Source organism: Oryzias latipes, chromosome 13, assembly GCF_053564925.1.
Source record: "Oryzias latipes strain Hd-rR chromosome 13, Olatipes_Hd-rR_3.1".
NCBI lineage: Eukaryota > Metazoa > Chordata > Actinopteri > Beloniformes > Adrianichthyidae > Oryzias > Oryzias latipes.
The window spans coordinates 1,877,768-1,897,725 of NC_136249.1; the positions used below are offsets into that span (position 1 = coordinate 1,877,768).

Genomic DNA, 19,958 nt, shown 5'->3' on the forward strand with positions numbered 1-19,958 from the left:
TACGTCGACAGAGTGTTAGTATTAAGGCCTGTTCACACCGGGACGAATTTCGCCTGCGATTTTCGCCGACTTTTAACGCCTCGTGACTAAACAAAGGGCACCAATGTGAGTGTGCACACCGACGCGAAAAAACGCCACGCGTCAAAGCGTCACTTTTTAAAAAAACGCCTCGGGTTCGCTTTTTTGGTTTGACACGTCGCGTCGAAATCTATTCGACCAATGAGAATGGCGCTTTTGCACACGTGTCTGGAACCTCTGAAGTTACAGTAAAACACAACTTGGGGGCGCTCAAACACAAAACTGCCTTTCTGAGCACACATACCAGCGAAGAAGATAGACGCCAAGTAGCGTCTACACTGCCGCGAAGAAATAATGACGGACATTCTAAAATATCCCCAAACCGAGTACCAGTTGGAGCTACTGGTGCTTGAAATATTCATGTTTTCTTTGTATGATTCTGACAAGCGCGTAAATACTTGCTCTCTTCTTCTGAGTGAAAAGCGACTTTAAGAAGCGTAAAGTTGCGCAGCGCCACCTTGTGTAAAGGAGTATTTCTGTTTACATTAAGCGCCATCTAATGTCAGGGAATGAAATTGCATGTTCGCTCGGCTCATCGTCAGCGAAAATCGCCTGGGTGTGAACACAAAAAACGTGGCGAAAAACGCTGGCGAATAACGCCTGGCGAATATTCGTCCCGGTGTGTACGGGCCTTTAGCCGTCCTATGGGACATTCCATTACGTTAGGTCACCAAAAAAGGAAAGGGATTAAAAGACAGATCTTTACTCTGATGGATCGATTATGGATCTATTAAGATTGGACCGATTCAGATTGATTAAACAATTTTATCAACTCAGTTAAAATTAAAAATGGTAATATGAATATATTTGTTCCCTGGAGAGTTGTAATAAGATTTGCCCAGTGAAAGACTAAAGTTGCTACACATTTTATTATTGTTATTGCTCCTTGCTCCTTCAAAGCTGCTGTTCAGACAGCTCGGTGCTCTTGCCAGAGTTAAATCATCAACAGGATTTGGGTAAACTTCTCACTGCCAAAATGCTGACTCAATTTTATTTCACAATTTCTCAAATTGATTCCTTTTACAGTCTTACACGATTCTGTTTAACAAATCGTTGTGCAAATTCCACTGCAAATCACAAACCCTTTTCCTACAGTCAGGAACATAAATATTTGGACAGAGACACATTCTTTCTAATTTATTTTCTGTACATCACCACAGTAAATTTTAAATAAAACAACTCAGATGACATTGAAGTGCAGACTTTCAGCTTTTATTCCATGGGTTGATGAAAAAGATTGCATAAAAATGTGAAAAAACTAAAGCATTTTTTAAACACAATCCCTTCATTTCATGGGCTCATAAGTAATTGGACAATTGACTTCCATGCTATTGCATGGGCAGGTGTGGGCAATTCCCTTGTTATGTCATTATGTGCAGATAAAAGGCCTGGAGGGGATTAGAGGACTCGTGCTTGCATTTGGAAGATTTTGCTGTGAACAGACAAGCTGAGAAAACAGAAAAAAACCATGCTAGAAATTGCCGCAGTATTAGGAGTGGCAAAATCAACAGTGTGGTACATCCTGAGAAAGAAAGAAAGCTCTGGTGAACTCAGAAACGCAAAAAGACCTGGACGTCCACGGAAGACAACAGTTGTGGATGATGGCAGAATCATTTCCATGGTGAAGAGGAACCCGTTCACAACAGCCAACCAAGTGGACAACACTCTCCAGGAGGTAGGCGGATCAATATCCAAGTCTACCATCAAAAGAAGACTGCATGAAAGTAGATCCAGAGGGTACACTGCAAGATGCAAGCCAGTCATAAGCCTCAAGAATAGGAAGGCTAGACTGGACTTTGCTAAAAAGCATCTAAAAAAAGTTCTGGAAAAACATTCTTTGGACAGATGAAACCAAAATCAACCTCTACCAGAATGATGGCAAGAGAAAAGTCTGGAGAAGGCGTGGAGAAGCTCCTGATCCAAAGCACACTCCATCATCAGTAAAACACGGTGGAGGCAGTGTGATGGTCTGGGCCTGCATGGCTGCTAGTGGCACTGGGACACTAGTGTTTATTGATGACACAGGAAGCAGCAGAAAGAAGCAGCCCAATGAATTCTGAGGTGTTCAGAGACAAACTGTCTGCACAGATCCAGGTGAATGCAGCCAAACTGATTGGACGGCGTTTCATAATCCAGATGGACAACGACCCAAAACATACAGCCAAAGCAACTCAGGAGTTTATTAAAGCAAAGAAGTGGAATATTCTTGAATGGCCAAGTCAGTTACCTGATCTTAACCCAATTGAGCAGCATTTCACTTGTTGAAGACTGAACTTCAGACAGAAAGGCCCACAAACAAACAGCAACTGAAAGCCGCTGCAGTAAAGGCCTGGCAGAGCATTCAGAAGGAGAAAACCCAGCATCTGGTGATGTCCATGAGTTCAAGACTTCAGGCTGTCATTGCCAACAAAGGCTTTTAACCAAATATTAGGAATGACCATTTTGTTTTCAGTTATTTCATTTGTCCAATCACTTACGAGCCCATGAAATGAAGGGATTGTGTTTAAAAAAATGCTTTAGTTATTCACATTTTTATGCAATCTTTTTGTTCAACCCATGGAATAAAAGCTGCAAGTCTGCACTTCAATGGCATCTGAGTTGTTTTACTGAAAATTCACTGTGGTAATGTACAGGAACTAAATTAGAATGTGTCTGTCCAAATATTTATGCTCCTGACTGTATATCTAGACTGAGCAGCAATTCCCTGTACGTCATTCAAACTTCAGTAATAGACAAACTACATACAGTAGCATTTAGATTCACACACGGTCGCTACTGTAGAACTTGAGGGCTTGCACTCTGCAGGTTCCGTCTTGGACGGTGGGTCTGCACTGTCCGCTCAGCAAGTTTAGAAGCATCCTCCAATCTGGACGAGTGTGTTTGTTTGTGTGCCCACGCAGCCTTTTCTCCTTAGAAAAGCTCAGTCGGCGTGCTGTGTAAGGGTGGGCGGCGTTGCACTGCTTGGGTTAAGTCCTTGAGCGTGCTCCGTCCTAAGCCCCTCCCCCTGTTTCCCTTTTTTCCATCTTTACTTTTAGCAGCTGTTCTGGTGTCTTTGCTGGGAACTGGAGCCAGTGTGTTTTCCCCAGCAGGAACTCGGCCACATAGATTTTTTTTCTTGTCTGCCCGCCATGCTCCACACTTATCTGCCTGCTGACTGTTCTGGCCTCCTTTTGGACGACAAACTGAGGAGTGACTATTCCCGCTTTGCTACTTGGCTGCTGTGATTTTGTTAACGTTGCCATGTAAGAACCGCCTGACTTTTCACTTTTTACTGTGTTAAATTTACGTTGGAGTTTCCTAAATTAACTATTTTATTTCTAATAGTTACAATATCTAAACATTCTAGCCTCACTTTATAAAGACAAGATTGAATATCTTTGATTTTTCTTTTGTGTCCTGGTAAGCTTGATTCTTAGTAGTTTATCTTAAACAGAATTGGGAGGCAAAAACGGTAAAAGTCAATGTTTCCTTTCATAAAATTGGTGTTGTTTTCTTGGGAAGCTGTCTCATAAAAAACTCCAGACCTCAAGGAGCGCATTCCTGAATGCTTTACAACATACTCTGCTCTGGCATATTCTACTTGGCTGGACACACTTGAACCAGGTAATCATGTCATGACTTGGGTTTGGATATCTGGAAACCATGCAGACACACCGGCCCTTGAGGCCTGGAGTTGGCCATCCCTGGATGCTAATTCTTTGCTCAACTTATAAATGGTTATTTTGAAAACAGAACACAATATTCAGCACCAACATATTTTTAACACAGTACTTCTAATACCATAATTTAGTAATTTGGTACATTATGTCCTCAGATGTCAGTAATATTATTTAAACCAGGTCAAAATAAGGGACGTGCCTCTCCCTCTGTACTTTCGTGATGCTGTAATAACGTGACTTAATCCATGATGTTAACAGGACTTCAAGGATTAGAGTTCCACAAGTGCATCTGACATGGAAGGAAAATGAACCATATAGAGGAGAAATGACTGCAATAGTCAAAAACAAAATCACCAGCAGAGAATCCGTCATGGATCAAGGCTTAGCTCATCTGGTTAAGCAGGTGCACCGTGTGTAGGAATGAATGCAGCTGGTTTTAATTTCCTGCTTGTAACCCTTTGACCCTTTTCGTTGCCCTCAGTCTCTGCCCTGGTTTAAAAAAAAGTCTAAAAAAACCTTCTAGAACACAGAAAAATAATCCGGTGTAGCATTAAACTAATTTGTTCATTGTTCTATGCATTCCAAATTTAGCTGCCTTGTTAAAGCTGTTACGGATTCTTGCCAGCCTGGACTTGAATGAAGACACCAATCTACACTGATTATGTTGCTGTCATGCTGCATATCCCATAGGCGTTTGTCAGATGGGTCAGGTACACACACAGACATGAACATAGGTCCATTCTGGGAGCTCTCATCAGAAAATATGATTTATTCCTTCAACAATTGCTTCTAGTTTAGTACACATCAGTGTATTCACTACCAAACTTTTGTAAAAGTGTGCATTCCTAGCACAGATGAATGTCCGTTTTTATGCTATAGACCAGGGGTCGGGAACCTTTTTGGCCAAGAGTGCCATAAACGCCACATATTTTTAATTGTAACTTTGAAAGAGCCATACAATAATGTGGTGTCTCTTTCCCACACTGAGGCACGGAGACTTAACCTCTTTTAAGGTTCTTTATTCTGGTTACTGCAGACCGCAACAAACGCCGAAAAATTAATTCAGCAACTCCTGAATCTATCCCGCTGAGACGAGAGCGCTTCTCCCAACTTTATAGTCCCTCACTGCCGCGTCAGCCCTCCCATTTCCCTTATTCGGCCTATAGCTGAACCCCATTGGTCCAAATTACCTAACAACAGGCTGAGCAACAGAACTGAGAGCCAATCAGATCTCTGCTTGATGCGTTCATTGAACTCCAGAACTTATAACGCGGCCCAACAGCCACCCAGCCCAACTCAGTCCGCGACAATATGTTTAAAACTAAATATACAAATGAATGTGTGAATTTGATGTAATTTCAACACTTTTAAAGTACAATAAGTCTGTGGATTCTTTTTAATAACATTGTTATGCTGTTGCTAATAAATGGTGAGTATTTCTCGTGGTAGTTTTGCTGATGGTCTAGTCTGGTTTATTATACGTGGTGAGTTTCTGCTTCATGCAGGCGTTGAGACTTTAAACGTGATCGTAGGTCTGAATGTTCTGTAGATGTGAGAGACTGCTCACATGCAGACGCAGAGACAAACACACACTCACACGCTGCAGTGAGTGACGGGTAGCGGGTTTTACGTTTTTATAATCCCTGCACGATTCACATGCTGCCGGTCCCCACAACCCCTCACCTCCACCCTCTGCTTTCTTGTTCACACCTCCCGTCCCAGCAACTGAAAGAGCGCGCAGTATTAGGCACGGCAATTCACAGGTTTCCAGCTGGTACAAACTCTGAGAAAAATTAGATAATAGTAAACTGATATGCGGTGCAGATTTTTATCCCCAGGCACCGATACTATTGCGCGCCTCTGGCATCGCATCGCGCACGAGAAGGACTGGTCTAATGGAAAAAAAAAAGTATCATTAAAAATTTGTCTGCGAGCCACATGTGACCATCAAAAGAGCCATATATGGCTCGCGAGCCATAGGTTCCCGACCCCTGCTATAGACCTTTGTATGTTGAACTCCATTAGAGTCTCTGCATTAGTAGAGACATAACGCTCTGTGTGCATCTGCATGAGTGTGTTTATGTTCAAGTTACTTCACGCTACCATCACATTCTTTCACTGGCCTAAGACAGCACATTTAGGTTGTCTATTCGGGTTCAACAGGCACACATAGTGCCAGTTTTTCTATTTTGTATTCACCAGAGTTTTCCTGGAGTTGGAGAGTTTTTGGAACCATTTCGATGATTTTTTTAAAGCAGGAAAGCATTTAAAAATCTTGTTGGCTTTTAGCAGTTGTATTTCTATTAAATGCAGCTCTTAATTAAAATAATAGTAAACCACATCTGATGTGTTTAGAACTTCTTTTTGTGTATTTCCTCCATTTCCTGTCTTGACACCTTTTCCCATTCGTTTCCTTTCCATCCGTCATCCTCCTTCGTGTTTTCTTACCTCAGTGTCTCATAACGAACACTCACAAACTGTGAGTTTGTGCATGCAGCTTTCCTTCAGTCTTTTGCCACCCCCTTCGACCTCAAAGCAGCACCGACTTGTTGTGGTGTGACTTGCATTAACAGACAAAATAGGTTTCCTTGCTTTCTGTATTCTGCAGACGTGTGAAGCCTGCACGATGTATATTTTTAGTTGTACCTTTTTTTTGCACTCATTAAATTGTCCTTTGTACTTTATCATTCTTCACTCATCTGGGTGCAGTTCTTTTTTACCAAGTATTGTCAAACTCTTTTTTTTCTTCCCTATATTGCTTTTTTAAAATTCTAAACTAAAAATTGCGGTTTAGGTATACTGTATTGGTTGTTTGCACAAATGTCACTGTATAAAAACACATTTATAAGTGGTAGAAAACAATACACTTGATGTAAAAAATCCAGTATTATAGAACTATTTATCTAACTATTGCTTAGAGTGTATTCAGACTGGACATATTTGGTCTGCTTAAAGTGAACCAGAGTTTATTTCTCCAGGTAATCCAGAACAATTTTTCAGTCTGAATGCACCCAAACAGACTCTGTTCCGGGACCAGGAACCGCTCTCTGACCCATCGTTGGAGGTGGTCCTGGTTTGTTCCCAATCAGACTGAGCTTCGGTTCGCTCTGAGATTCCTCAGTCTGAATGCAATCCGTCCTCTGAGCCGAACAACTGGACCAAAACGGCCACCGTAGCTGATGTAAACAAAGTAGGGAAGAAGCAAATGAGCCCTGAACACATGTAAAGCAACTATTGTCATGTTATCTGACAGAAAAAAGGGTCCAACTGTTTATTTGTAAGAATGTTTATCTTAACATGCATTGATTGATGATTTCCCATCATCCCTTAGTTTACGCTCTCTCCCGCTAGCGGGGAATCTATAATGGTGATCAATATCTGAGCTATCCAGCCTTCCAGTTTAGACTCCAGCTCGCTCATTCATTCATCTTCTAAATCCGTTTCTTCCCTTTCGGGGTCACGTGGCTGCTGGAGCCTATCCCGGCCACTCATGAGTGAAGGCAGGGGACATCCTGGACAGGTCGCCAGTCTGTCGCAGGGCCACAATCACACACCCATGCACCCTCACACCCACACCCCCTGCCCTGTGGCAGCCACCCTGTAGGACAAGGCTGGAAAGTCTGTGTGTGTGTGTGTGGGGGGGTGGGGGGGGGGGGTGTTTTGACATCGGAATTTCTTTCGCGGCGGAACGTTTTACCTCCTCCAAAGGGAGGAACTAGAGAAAAAGTTTGAGAACCCCTGATTTGGAGCAACCAATCAACCTATGAAGCATTTCAGCACAGGTGGGGAAAACAAAGACATTCATGGATCTATTTGTCTGCAGGTGGATGCATCAGAATGGAGCAGAGCAGGGAACTTGTGGCCTGCTGGTTGTAGTTTCTGTGTAACAGCTACAAGCTTTTTTAAACAGTATTTTGTCATCTGCTCCTGATTCACAATGATTAAACAAATACTCAGAAACACAATTGTAATCCTAATTTTCTTTATTGTGTCCTCCATCGTGAGAAAAATGTCACTAGAATATTTTAAAAACGCCAAAAACAACATTCTTGTTGGAGTGGTTATTTAATTTGAAATTGCAATTCCCGATATTGAGGATGGAATATGCATACACGCATCTTCAGCAAGTTCCAAAGTATCAGTTAAAGTTGCTTTTTTGTATGTGTTTTTCAGAACTGAAGTTTCTCCTGGCTGAATACGGTGTGTGTCCCACCACTTCCTTAAACACAGGACATGAACTTGCAATCGAGCCCATGAGGTAACGTTGGGATCACCTGGCTCCTGGTTGCCACCCCCCCGACCTAATCCTTTTCCTCTGCCCTTCCTCTTTTGGACTCCTTAAGTCATGGGCCAGAAGATCTCGGGGGGCATCAAGTCGGTTGATGTTCGCGGGGAACCCCCATACCACCCGGTCCGTCATGAACTACAGGGCCCCGATTTTTGTCGGCCGCCACGGCTAGACTTATTGTTGGACATGCCACCAGCCAGCGCTGAGACCCAACTACGCCACGCCTGGAATCCCGACGACAGATCCCTTAATGTCTTTGTCAAAGAAGACGACAAGCTGACGTTTCATCGACACCCTGTAGCACAAAGTACAGACTGTATCAGAGGAAGGGTGGGCTACACCAGGGGTCTCCATGTATGGAGGATTCACTGGCCAGTCAGACAAAGAGGCACCCATGCTGTGGTGGGGGTGGCCACAGCAGAAGCACCTCTACATTCGGTAGGCTACACGGCTCTGGTGGGCTCAGACTCGGAGTCCTGGGGTTGGGACCTGGGCCGGAACAGACTTAATCACGATGGAAAGAACAGACCTGTTTCTTCATGTGCCCCCACTTATCCAAGTTTTCTAGAGCCAGATGAGTCGTTTGTGCTCCCAGACTGTCTGACCGTGATATTGGACATGGATGAAGGGACGCTGAGCTTTATGGTCGATGGACAGTATCTCGGAGTGGCTTTCAGGGGGCTGAAAGGCAAAAGACTGTACCCCATTGTCAGTGCGGTGTGGGGGCACTGCGAAGTGTCGATTCGCTACGTCAATGGACTTGATCGTAAGTACACACAACAGTGACAGAGCTGAATTTAATGAGCTATTGTGATGTGATTTTAAGGGTTCCTGCTGTGTCTTAAAAAGTCTTAAAAGCCTTGAATTTGAACATTTTGAAATGAGGCCTTAAAATGCATTTTAAAAAGTCTTACAAGTTGATATCTTGGTCTCTAAAAAAGTGTTGTTTAAAAAATTTTCGGCATGAGTTCTCTGGTCTAAAGTTTATTTTTAATCACGATTATGCAAGTAAAGCGTGTTATGCACCATCACGCTGGATACTAAACATTAGTTTAGAAAAAAAAAAGAAGACGAAGAAGAACAGCCGCTTGAACTAGTTGTGACCAAAGCTGGTAAATGAGATTTACGCCCCTCTCTTCTCTCACATTATCTGCTAATTCTGTCACTTCCCTAAACAAACACACTGAGCCTCCATATGTCACAGCAAAAGAACATTTGATTTTTTTGTTTGCAGGCACGCTCAATTTATTCTCCGTCAATCTCCAACCCTTCAATAGCGCACATGCATCAGTAACTGCTTCTTTTCTTGTATTAGCATCCGTTTTGTTTCATTTAACCAAGAGACAATGTCAGAGTCAACTGTTTACACACATTTTTTTGATTAACAACGATCACGATCAGATCTTTGATTTCATTCAATTTTCTTTTTAAAGTGATTTTGTTTTCATCAGGCAAAAAATGCTTTTTATTATTAAATTGACTAACTTTTCATCAAAGAGCTCGCCACGCCAAACACAAAATACACCAAATCTACAACTTCTAAGTGCAACATTTGTTCATTATGCCCAAAATAGATTTTTCGCGGGTGCAAATTTTGGTCAGTTTTTAAGCATATGGGAGGTGTCAAACTTTTGCTCAAAGGTGCAGAAAGTTTTCCAACTGCAAAAACAACAGGTCCTTGCAGTCAGTGACTGCTGTGGGCCATAATTAATATCCAGTCACTGGTTGGGAGACAGCTTTTGATTTTGATCGAGTCTAAAACTACGTGATTGGGTCAAACAACACTGACTAACAGTTTTAGAAATGATGAAAATAGTCTGGCAGCAGCGCGATTTGGTATACAACTGAACTGTCTGAACCAAACCATCGAACAGTTCCCATCCCGGCCACTGTTGGGCATAGTCAGGTACAATGGGGCTCAGAGATATTATCAGTCGTCTGCGTTTCACCCACAAAAACAAACATTCAATTTTACGTGGATGGATGTGCGTGTTGTGTATAAAAAAAGGAAAGCGTTTAGCCGATCACCGCTAGCTCTGTGGAAAAACTGGGTGTTTGTGTTTGCCTGGGGGCAATGCTAGCAGCGCAGGCTTGGAAGGGGCTGTTCCTTGCTTATCAAATGTGAGAACCCGCTTGTTTTTGTGGGTTGGGAGGGGCTGCTGTTCAGAGTGTAGGTTTTTAGAGAAATCAGAAATGAGTGAACAGATCAAAATACTGCTTTGGGATGTTTTTCTTGAGGAATTAACATTCTAATACACTTAACAGCTCAAAAAGTTGGTTATTCATGATATACACCCTTTGAAGGACTTTGCTGAACTAGTTGGGGGGACCGTTTCTTCCTACTTTAGCATACTGAACTTAGATGCCCCTTTCCCCCCCCTAACATCCTTCCTCCAGCATCGCTGATCCAAAGCTGTTCTTGTCAGTGGAAAACTTTTTCTGGACTGGAGGTGTGTCCTCCCCCGGCCTGAAGGGCTTCGGGTGGAGATGCACTTGTCCTAGTAAAAGTAGGTCAGACAGCTGCAGCAGTTTTATGCTAATTTAGCAAGGAAGCACAGCATTGAGGCCGAATCTGTCGGCTCCGTACGGCTTCAATAACAGCGTGCAGGACAGAGTGGGTGGGCTCGCAGACAAAACGACTTAACTGGAAGACGTACCCGAGGGACGGACCTGTCTCATCCCTCTTTTCTAAGTAGGACAAAGCTGCTTTGTGTTGCGTCTTGTTGCGACCTGGCGTCTGCGCGGCGCTGGAAGAGCCCCCACACGTTGGTTGAGCTGCGCGTGTGAAACTATGAGGAGCTTGGAGGGAACCGCCTCCACTTTGCACTGAGCGGTCTCACCAGAGTGAGGGCAGACAAAGTGGCGCGCCGTCATCGCAGAGCCTCTCCGCCCGTCCTCAACTTCCTTCTTGACCAAGTGCTAGCTGGGTTTTGTGTGCCTGGCAGCCGGACAGCGGCAAGTCGGTCACTCAGTCTATCCTAATGCTCTTTCCCACACTCCCATCTCCCCTGTGCTGCAGCTATAAACCTGTCACAGATGAGTCTGGCTGTTTCTGAACAGACGGGAAGTCTTATGAGGAAGGGAGGGGGCACATTTTGCAATTGCTTGATGGATGGGGGGAGGTTGGAAAGGTGCACCCCTATTCAGGTAACTGCAATAAATGAGCAAATATGAATTATTAAGTCTGTCTCTTCATTCAGAATCCATAATGTGTGTGCGTAGGTCTGATGGAGCTTTGAACTGCTTCATCTGAGCTCGGATTAGAGGAAGGCTGTCGATGCCTGCTAGATTTTCTCCTAGATGCTTACAGTTCGCTAAAGTAAATGTCGGAATATTTCTAAATGCACGTCAGACCTCCGTTCCCTCCAAACTCATGCTTGTCACGTCTCAATTGAGGTTTTTGTGCTTGCAGTTGTGGGAAAGAGGAATTGAGTTTTTAAGTACAACAGAGACGATCCGGAAAGCGTCTGCCGCTTGTCGTGACGGGTTTGTGTCTCCCGATGGTGCTCTGACACGGCGTTCTCGCTTCAGGCGACTCTTACCATGCAGATCATCACGTTCCTCGGGAAGGCAGTGTTTGTTTTGTCTGTTCTGAAACTATGCAAACTTTATGGAGTTTCCTTAAAGACCCACTCCGATAGAAATGATGGTTTTGGTGTTTTTAACATGCACTGGTAGCATTTTGCTGATGGAGGACACATATAAATAAAATTAAGCTTTAAATTGCATTTCTACTTATTTCTTTATTCAAATCGTTGTGAATCAGGAGAGACAAAAAATTGTCTTTCAAAAAGTTCACATTTATGACGTAGAAAGTATGTTTTCCTGGTCTGAGCTGGAATCCGAAGCCAAACTGTACGGCTGGATTGCTTCAATATTGATTGCTATTTTTGCTGCTAATGTTAGCTTGGGGGAGTGAGGGGCTGTAAGCTAGTGGGAGAGGGTATAAACAGAGAGCTCTCGCCAACACAGAGGGGAGGGGGTCGGCGTTGCTCTTCGCCAACAGTCTCAAGCGGTGAATTTCTGATGATCTCCTGCTGCTCTGCAGAAACTATGTCCTAGAAAACAACACAGGATTTTTTGTCATAAACAGCGTTACGGGAAACGCTTTGACAACAGATCAAAAGATAAGAGTGGAGCCTGAAATCAACAGAGCTTGAACATTTTTCCAGTAAATGTTGATTATTCTAGATGTTTGCTAAATGCCCTCATCTGCCTTTTGATATGTTAATCAGCGTTGGAATAGCTGTTGGGTAAAGCAGATAATAAAGGATTCATGGCATGTGCATCTGCCAGTCCGCCCTCCCCAGCGTGGTGACATCACACTGAGATGGTGGGAGGCTCCCGTTACTGTGGAAACTGCTTAGATGTTGCAGCCGCTCTGGAAGCCGTGAACGATGGTGAAGTCTTAATTCCACAGAAGCTCCCTGGAGCGGAGCTCGGCCCGTTTGGGTGTCCGGGCGGGGGGCATCACTCCTCCCCCTTGTTGGGGGTTTCGTAATGAGGCAGTGATACGTTTGCCACGCCGTACGGTTTTCCAGCTGCTGAGAATGTGGCCGTCTCTGCTCACCTCATTCACATCCTCCGTCTGACATCCACATGTCGGGCTTTTAATGAGTCACTCCCCCCTTGACGGCAATTGGCCAGTTTTTTTCATTAAACAGATGGCAGTCAAATGAATCCTTGTAGCTCTTGATTTTCACAGCTGCCTTTTTTCCTCTTCAAAGACTCTTTCAGAGGTGGCTATCACCAGTGTAGAGCATTGGAAAATCAGGTTTACTGTTTGAAAAGTCTTTTTTGCCTCATTTTCATCCTCATTGGTGCTGCTTATTGAGGGTCAACCTCGCCTGCAGGCTTTTACTGGTATCAGACTCAAACAGATGAGCGCTAAGCTCTAACCCTCACCGTGTAGAGCTCAACCTAAAGACAGCAGGTACTTCTCACAAGAATACAGAAGTTCAATTAAAGAGCTTCCTGCTTCCTCACTTCTGGGGAAAATCTGTCATTTCTGAGAAATGTTTTTTTCTCTCCTTATGATTGTGTCTACATACCCAGGAATGTGGGAAGCTGCCCCTTGTTCATTGACCGTGGTCGAACCGTTTATTGTGATGAACTGTTCCTCGCCGCTTGCCAAACTGAAGGAACCACAGAAACAGTTGCTGCATCGCATGTCAAGCTGTCACCAGCATGAAACGTCACGCATGGAAACATGTTTGCTCACCATCAACGCTGATCAGAAGAGGAAGATTTTAATAGTCGTAGTTCTGGTCTTTAGTTGGTGCAACTGTGCCCCTCCCCCTTCAGATTTAAGGCCCGTACACACCGGGACGAATATTCGTCAGGCGTTATTCGCCAGCGTTTTTCGCCACGTTTTTTGTGTTCACACCCAGGCGATTTTCGCTGACGATGAGCCGAGCGAACATGCAATTTCATTCCCTGACATTAGATGGCGCTTAATGTAAACAGAAATACTCCTGTACACAAGGTGGCGCTGCGCAACTTTACGCTTCTTAAAGTCGCTTTTCACTCAGAAGAAGAGAGCAAGTATTTACACGGTTGTCAGAATCATACAAAGAAAACATGAATATTTCAAGCACCAGTAGCTCCAACTGCTGCTTGGTTCGGGGATATTTTAGAATGTCCGTCATTATTTCTTCGCGGCAGTGTAGACGCTACTTGGCGTCTATCTTCTTCGCTGGTATGTGTGCTCAGCAAGGCAGTTTTGTGTTTGAGCGCCCCCAAGTTGTGTTTTACTGTAACTTCAGAAGCTCCAGACACGTGTGCAAAAGCGCCATTCTCATTGGTTGAATAGATTTCGACGCGACGCGTCGAAAAAAAAAAACGAACCCGAGGCGTTTTTTTTTTTTTGACGCTTTGGCGCTTTGCGTTTTTTCGCCTCGGTGTGCACACTCTCATTGGTGCCCTTTGTTTAGTTACGAGGCGTTAAACGTCGGCGAAAATCGCCGGCGAAATTCGTCCCGGTGTGAACAGGCCTTTAAACTGCTTCCTGGGGGTGGGGTGGGGTATTTTGGCCTTAATTGGTTGAACGCTGTAAAGCATTTAATGCTATAAATCCTTCAACCATTGCTTTCCTGTTTCTCTTTTTTTATTCTAGTATCTTCCTCCATTTTTTTCCCTTAACTCCTACAATTTTTCATCTATTTCAATCGTTCAACTATTCAAATGTTCAGCTCTTTCAGCTTTTTCCAGCTGTGACTTTTGCTCCTTCTAATCCTTGAACTTTTAAAGATGTTCAGGATTTCCAGCATTTCTGCCTCCATTGAAATATATGGGGGATCCTTGGTGCAGAAGCTCACTGGTTCGATACTCTGGCATTTTTCACAAACATATCTTTTTTATTATTGTGCTGTTTTCACTTTTTTATGCTAAACTTTGATAATTTCTTTCTTTACATTTTCTTTTGCCAATTGTACTGTCCTCACAACATGTGACTTGATGCTGCTAGACAGCCAGCGAACAAATACGAGTACTTCCAAGTTAGTTTGAGTTGCTTCTTTAATTTCTCTTCATCTTGAAGAATACTCATATTATTATTTGTAACTGAAATAAAACAGAAAAAATGTGTTCACAGACATTAGCTTACCATAAGAAGGTATGACAGGCCAAATGCTAATTCACAGCTTGTAAGAAACACTTTAAACTGCACAAGAAACAGCTAAACAACTTCCTAAGAAACATAAAATGTATAATCAACTTACAAAGACGGAAAATTCCCAACGCTCGCACGCACAGAGCCAGCTCAGCACGAACATGGCCGCATCTCCGTGAAAATGTGCTCCATCAAACTTGAGAACGCATGGTGAGAGCACTCACTCTGACAAAAATTTAAAATCGAAACTTAACAGAAACGACAGATGTCTCACTCTGACTATTTTCCAAAACGAACTGTCAAGCATGAATTACATAAACGAAAATACTTCTTTTACCAACTTAATGAAAGACATTACACCAATCATTACCCCCTAAGTTTCATTTTCATTCAGCAATACGGCATTCACCCCTGCACCTTCTTCAGGAAATGCAGCTCCTTCTAGGTTTTAAATGCAAAATAACTAAAAAACAAAGATCTTAAAATGACTGAACCCGATTATTCTCTCCTTTTTTAGTTGAAATGTTTCAATCTGTAAAATGGGAATTTGATGATTTATAACAGCTGAGCGACGGGGGGGAGGGGCATACACTATTTAATCATCAGATGATTGGAGCCCTTTATTCATTAGCAACCTAATTCCCATTAATTTTACACCTCAAGTCTCTTTCTTTTCAGAACTCGTATAGGTTGATGTCGTGACTTCTGTTGAAGTTAATCAGTCCCTGTGACTTCCTAAAAATATATATTTTTCTCCACTCGTTAGCCTGTCTGCAGACTCTCTGTTGGTGTTTCTTATGCAAATGCAGACTCTCCTGTCCTTCAGCGTGTTGGTAGATTCAGAGCAGCAGGAGCTCCTCTCAGCAGATGGTGCCTCCAGGTGGGGCAGCCTGGCAGCCGTTAAGCGGCAGCAGTTAGGAGTCTAACATCCAGACACCACTTGCCTCTCAAAACTGGTGGGAGGGTCACTGGCACATTCTGCTGGCATGCTTTGATGGAACTGGGAGCGAGTGTACATGTTACATAACAGACTGACCTGAACTGCCTCTTTTGCCTCCTTTTGCATGTGTGGAGGTTGATGTAATGGAGGGAGTCATGTGTGCTCCATCGCACGGCCGCTTTTTCTAAATCAAAGCAGAGCTTGCTGGTTCAGGAAGCAGAGGAAACAGCCGTTGACTGTATATGAGAACTGGACTGAGTGGAACGTCACTCATAGAAAATGACTCACTTCTGGCTCCAACCAAATGAAATCAATTCGGTCCCCATTCTTTGGTGATTTGAACGTTGCCGTGTTGGAGACAATGTCTCCCGAAAGGGGTAATTGGTCCGAGTCGGTCTGAGTTAACTTAACTTTTCCAGCAAAGTATAAATAGTTGAAATCCCACACCATATGCATGCATATTTCAACAACAAAAAAGGTGATGTGTCATCACCGCGGTGATGCGGTTATTGTCACACCCCTACCCTGCATGAAAACTAATGAATCCCTTCTGTCCTCTAGACCTGGAGGTCAGAGGAGCCTTGAGACACGGAGCCTGATCGATGCCCTGCCTATGCAGCAGATTCCTCAGTTTAACTTCATGACCTGTTCACATCCTGAACCGCTTCCACACCTCTCCTTTTTCTGATCACGCTGATCACGAAAGGTTCCCTCTGGTTTGTTTTGGAATCTCTTTAAGGCAGCACAATCATTGCAGCAGGCGTAGAGTCAAGCTCCATTCTGCAGCCCATTGTGGGGGGAATGGACCAAGGTCACCTGCAGGGAGGGGCTTTAACTCAGCTATGTATGCAGTATTTGTTGTGGATCCTGACTGTGTCTCCGCCTCCACAGCGGAGCCCCTCCCCCTCATGGATTTGTGCAGGCGGGTGGCTCGACTGGCTCTGGGGAGAGAGCGCATCCATCACATCGACGCCCTCCCACTGCCGCAGACGCTGAAGAACTACCTCCAGTACCAATGACCACGCAGTCCCGGAGGGGCGTGGCCTCCCGGCTAAAGGTCGACACGGGCACCTGGCTCCTGCTGGTGTGGACTTTAAACAGGTGTTTACAAGGGAAGGGGGGGTCGTTTACATCTTGGGATGATTCTTGCTGTTTTTAGTTTTTGCTTTGATGTATTTTATGGTTTTTATTTTCTTGACGCTTTTTTTTGGAGATTTTCTTCTCGAAAGTGAGGTGTGCGAATACTAATCAGGCTTTTTCTTTTCTGAAAACCCTGAACTATGTGGCTTCTGGGCAGTTTATGCTCTGCACAGGTTCTGTAGAATTCCCCCCCCCCCCCCCCCCCCCTCGTATTTATATATTCCCAGCATCACAGCAGGCTCTGTGGAAGGCAAAACAAGCCACAGGAGAGGCTCCCAAGACACTGTAGCAGTCGTGGATCAGAAATGCAGGGCGTCTGTGTCTGCAGGCACACCAAGCACACTCCTTCTCTGACTACAAACTTACTAAATGCCTTTGGGACAATCAGGCACACACACAGTTGGAAAAAAGCCCCTGCACTTAAAAAAACATCTTTCCTGTCTGTGCGTTTCCATCGCTCCCTTTAGGTTCTGTCGAACAAGCTTGGATCCGATGAACTGGAATACTGCCGCCCTCAGTCCCCTGTACACTTGCAACTGATTAGAGACAAAGGAAAACTCCTCCAGAGTTTGGAAAGCTGCTTTTTCTGCCTAGTTTTTATCTTTGATTTACAATTTTTTTTATCCTGAGAAAGAAAAATAAACAGATGCATAGGTTTAAAGAATGTTTTGACATACAAACATTTTTTTAAAGAATAAATTCATTTAAACCAACACCTCTGTGTGCTTTCTGATGTTTTTGACACTTGGCTTTACTCTTGTCTTGTCTCTTTTTATGTTAACAAATGGAGTTTTACTCTGTGGAATATTATAAATGTGCAAAAATAGAAGAGTTTTTCCAGAACTCCAACAAATGGACTTTTGACACTGGAGCCTTTGTCAGAGTGGCTCTCTCACCCAGAACAAAGCTGCTGATGTGTTCAAAGCTCATCTCCGTTTGGATTGTTTCTGGCCTGGTTTGCAGAAGGTCCTTTAAAGATCAGTCTGTGTTGACAGTATAATCGCTCACAAGCATCTCTGTCTGCTCTCAGCTGCCTCTTTGTGGCACATGACCACTGCTAATGCGGCTGATGGAAGTTTACATCGAATGCTGCAATAAAAACGTCAAGGATGTGGAGACCTGCTTGGAGGATAACAGGCAGGAAGGGTCATTAACCCGCCGACTTCAGGGCGCTCTTATTAAAATGCAGAGACAAAGATTCACTGAGGTTTCACATATAATGCTTTTAAATAATGCAGACATGTAGCCTGTAGAAACAAGTCACTCCATCTCACCTGATTCGGACTCAACTGCCCTTTTCTTTCTTTCCAACAGTACCGTCCACAACTCAAAGGTGAATTCCTAAGAAACTCCTGCCGCTCTGCAGAAACTACCTTCTAGAAAACGACAGACGTTTGATTAGGGCTAAAAACAGCATCATCATAATTAACCCTTGTGCTATCCTAGGCACTTTACCATTGGGAGTTGGGTCATCTAGACCAGTGTTTTTCAACCAGTGTGGGAAATTGCCCTCATTCACTGATCCACAAACCTTTTCCATCTCCAGGACATCAGCTCTTTGTTCATCCAAACAAACCCTGATAAAACACTGAGAAATTAGGAATATGAAAAAACAAACACCTTTTTCTTTGTGTTTATTTGATTCTATTAAAGACATTTTCATAAGAATGACGGTACCGCGATTTAGCCGCAGCTTCAGCTGTTTTAAGAAAAGTCCCGCCCCTTTAACTGTCTCCACCAATCATTCTTGAAGACTTAATCACATGTCATCAGTCTGACCAATCAGAAGTGGTTAAAGTCTTCACTTCCTTTTTTCAATTTAGCTCATGAAGTCTCTCAGTTCCAACTAAAATACCAGCTAAAGCTCGTCTTTAGCGGTGTAGCTTTCCACAGAATCCAGTGTCAGACCGTGGAACAAGTGAACAAAACAATGAAGCTCAGAGAGGTTAGTCTGTCTGTGGTCGGCGGATTTTCGGCACTACATCTCCCATGATGCATCGGGTTAAAGTGTATGTCTTAGCCAATGAGTTATATCACTAGAGGAGACATCACGTGGTTCCTCATCAAAATCAGAAAATGAGTCCATGAAGGAGGAAGGTTTATCATTTCACAGGTAAGTATTAAAATTTTTTTCTTTTACTGCTGCAGGGGCTTCATTAATAGAACACATGCATGATGCTGCAGGGCTATTATCAACATGCTGCATGATGTAAGTCATGATGTAAGTCAGATGAGGGCAGTGGAGATTTTGTGTTGATTATCGCCGCCTCAATTCGGTGACAATCAAAGACTCGCACCCTCTACCTCGAGTTGAGGATAGCCTTGACGCTCTGGCTGGTTCGTCCTGGTTTATTACACTGGACTTTTCAAACGGCTACTGGCAGGTTGAGGTGGCCGAGGAGGACAGGGAAAAGACGGCCTTCACGACAGGCAGGGGCCTCTATCAGGGGAGAGCCATGCCCATGGGCCTGACCAATTCACCGGCCACCTTTCAGCGCATGATGGAACTGGTGCTGAGGGGTCTGCCCTGGCACATCTGCATGGTATATCTAGATGACATATTGATTTACAGCCGTACGTTTGAAGACCACCTGCAACACCTGAACGAGGTTCTATCTAGAATACAGGGGGCAGGTCTGAGACTGAACCCCAAGAAATGTCACTTTGCCAGAAACCACGTGGTTTTCCTGGGCCATCTTGTCTCTCAAAATGGCCTCCAGCCGGACCCTCGCAACACAGACAAGGTAAAGAACTGGCCGACGCCTCGCACTCCCTCAGAGGTGAGAGCTTTTGTCGGTTTTTGTTCTTTTTACAGGCGGTTTGTCCGAAACTTTTCTGAGTATGCCGCTCCACTGAATAGATTGGCTGGCAAGAATGTTGCATTTGACTGGACGCCTGAGTGTGAGGCTGCTTTCACGTATTTGAAACAGGTGCTTACATCTGCACCTGTAGTGACATTACCCAACTTTACATTGCCATTCAAAATCTACACGGATGCATCTAAGAACTCCGTGGGTTCGGTGCTGGCACAGGTAGTGGATGGACTTGAACGAGTGGTAGCCTATGCCAGCCAGGCCCTCACAGCTGCCCAGAAAAGGTGGTCCACCTTTGATAGGGAGCTCTGGGCTGTGGTGTGGGCAGTCCGAGAGTTCAAACATTATGTTGGTCTCTCAGAATTTACCATCGTTACGGACCACCGCCCCCTACTGGGTCTCAGGAAAATGGCACTGGATCATGACCCTT

The 19,958-nt window shown here is 44.0% G+C and overlaps 1 protein-coding gene and 1 long non-coding RNA gene across 5 annotated transcripts in view; one reads left to right on the forward strand and one right to left on the reverse strand.

Moving 5' to 3' along the window:
• LOC101166894 (SPRY domain-containing SOCS box protein 4) overlaps window positions 1-17,428 on the forward strand; it is a 33,596-nt gene extending 16,168 nt beyond the window's left edge. For 2 of the 4 annotated variants that reach the window (XM_004075961.5, XM_078929357.1), the window contains exons 2-4: window positions 7,911-7,995; window positions 8,081-8,791; window positions 16,467-17,428. In XM_004075961.5, coding sequence (XP_004076009.1) covers window positions 8,083-8,791; window positions 16,467-16,594 — 837 coding nt within the window. In that variant the 5' untranslated portion in view covers window positions 7,911-7,995; window positions 8,081-8,082 and the 3' untranslated portion in view covers window positions 16,595-17,428. Of the gene's footprint in view, window positions 1-2,787; window positions 3,321-7,910; window positions 8,792-16,466 lie in introns of those variants that run through there. The other 2 variants (XR_002291598.3, XM_020708540.3) reach the window with 2 other exon arrangements.
• LOC144981384 (uncharacterized) lies at window positions 14,524-14,988 on the reverse strand. Its single transcript, XR_013647050.1, has 2 exons — window positions 14,745-14,988; window positions 14,524-14,586 (listed from the first exon to the last, which is right to left on the reverse strand). It is a non-coding gene; the product is annotated as an uncharacterized LOC144981384 (long non-coding RNA).
• Window positions 17,429-19,958: the final 2,530 nt, after the last annotated feature.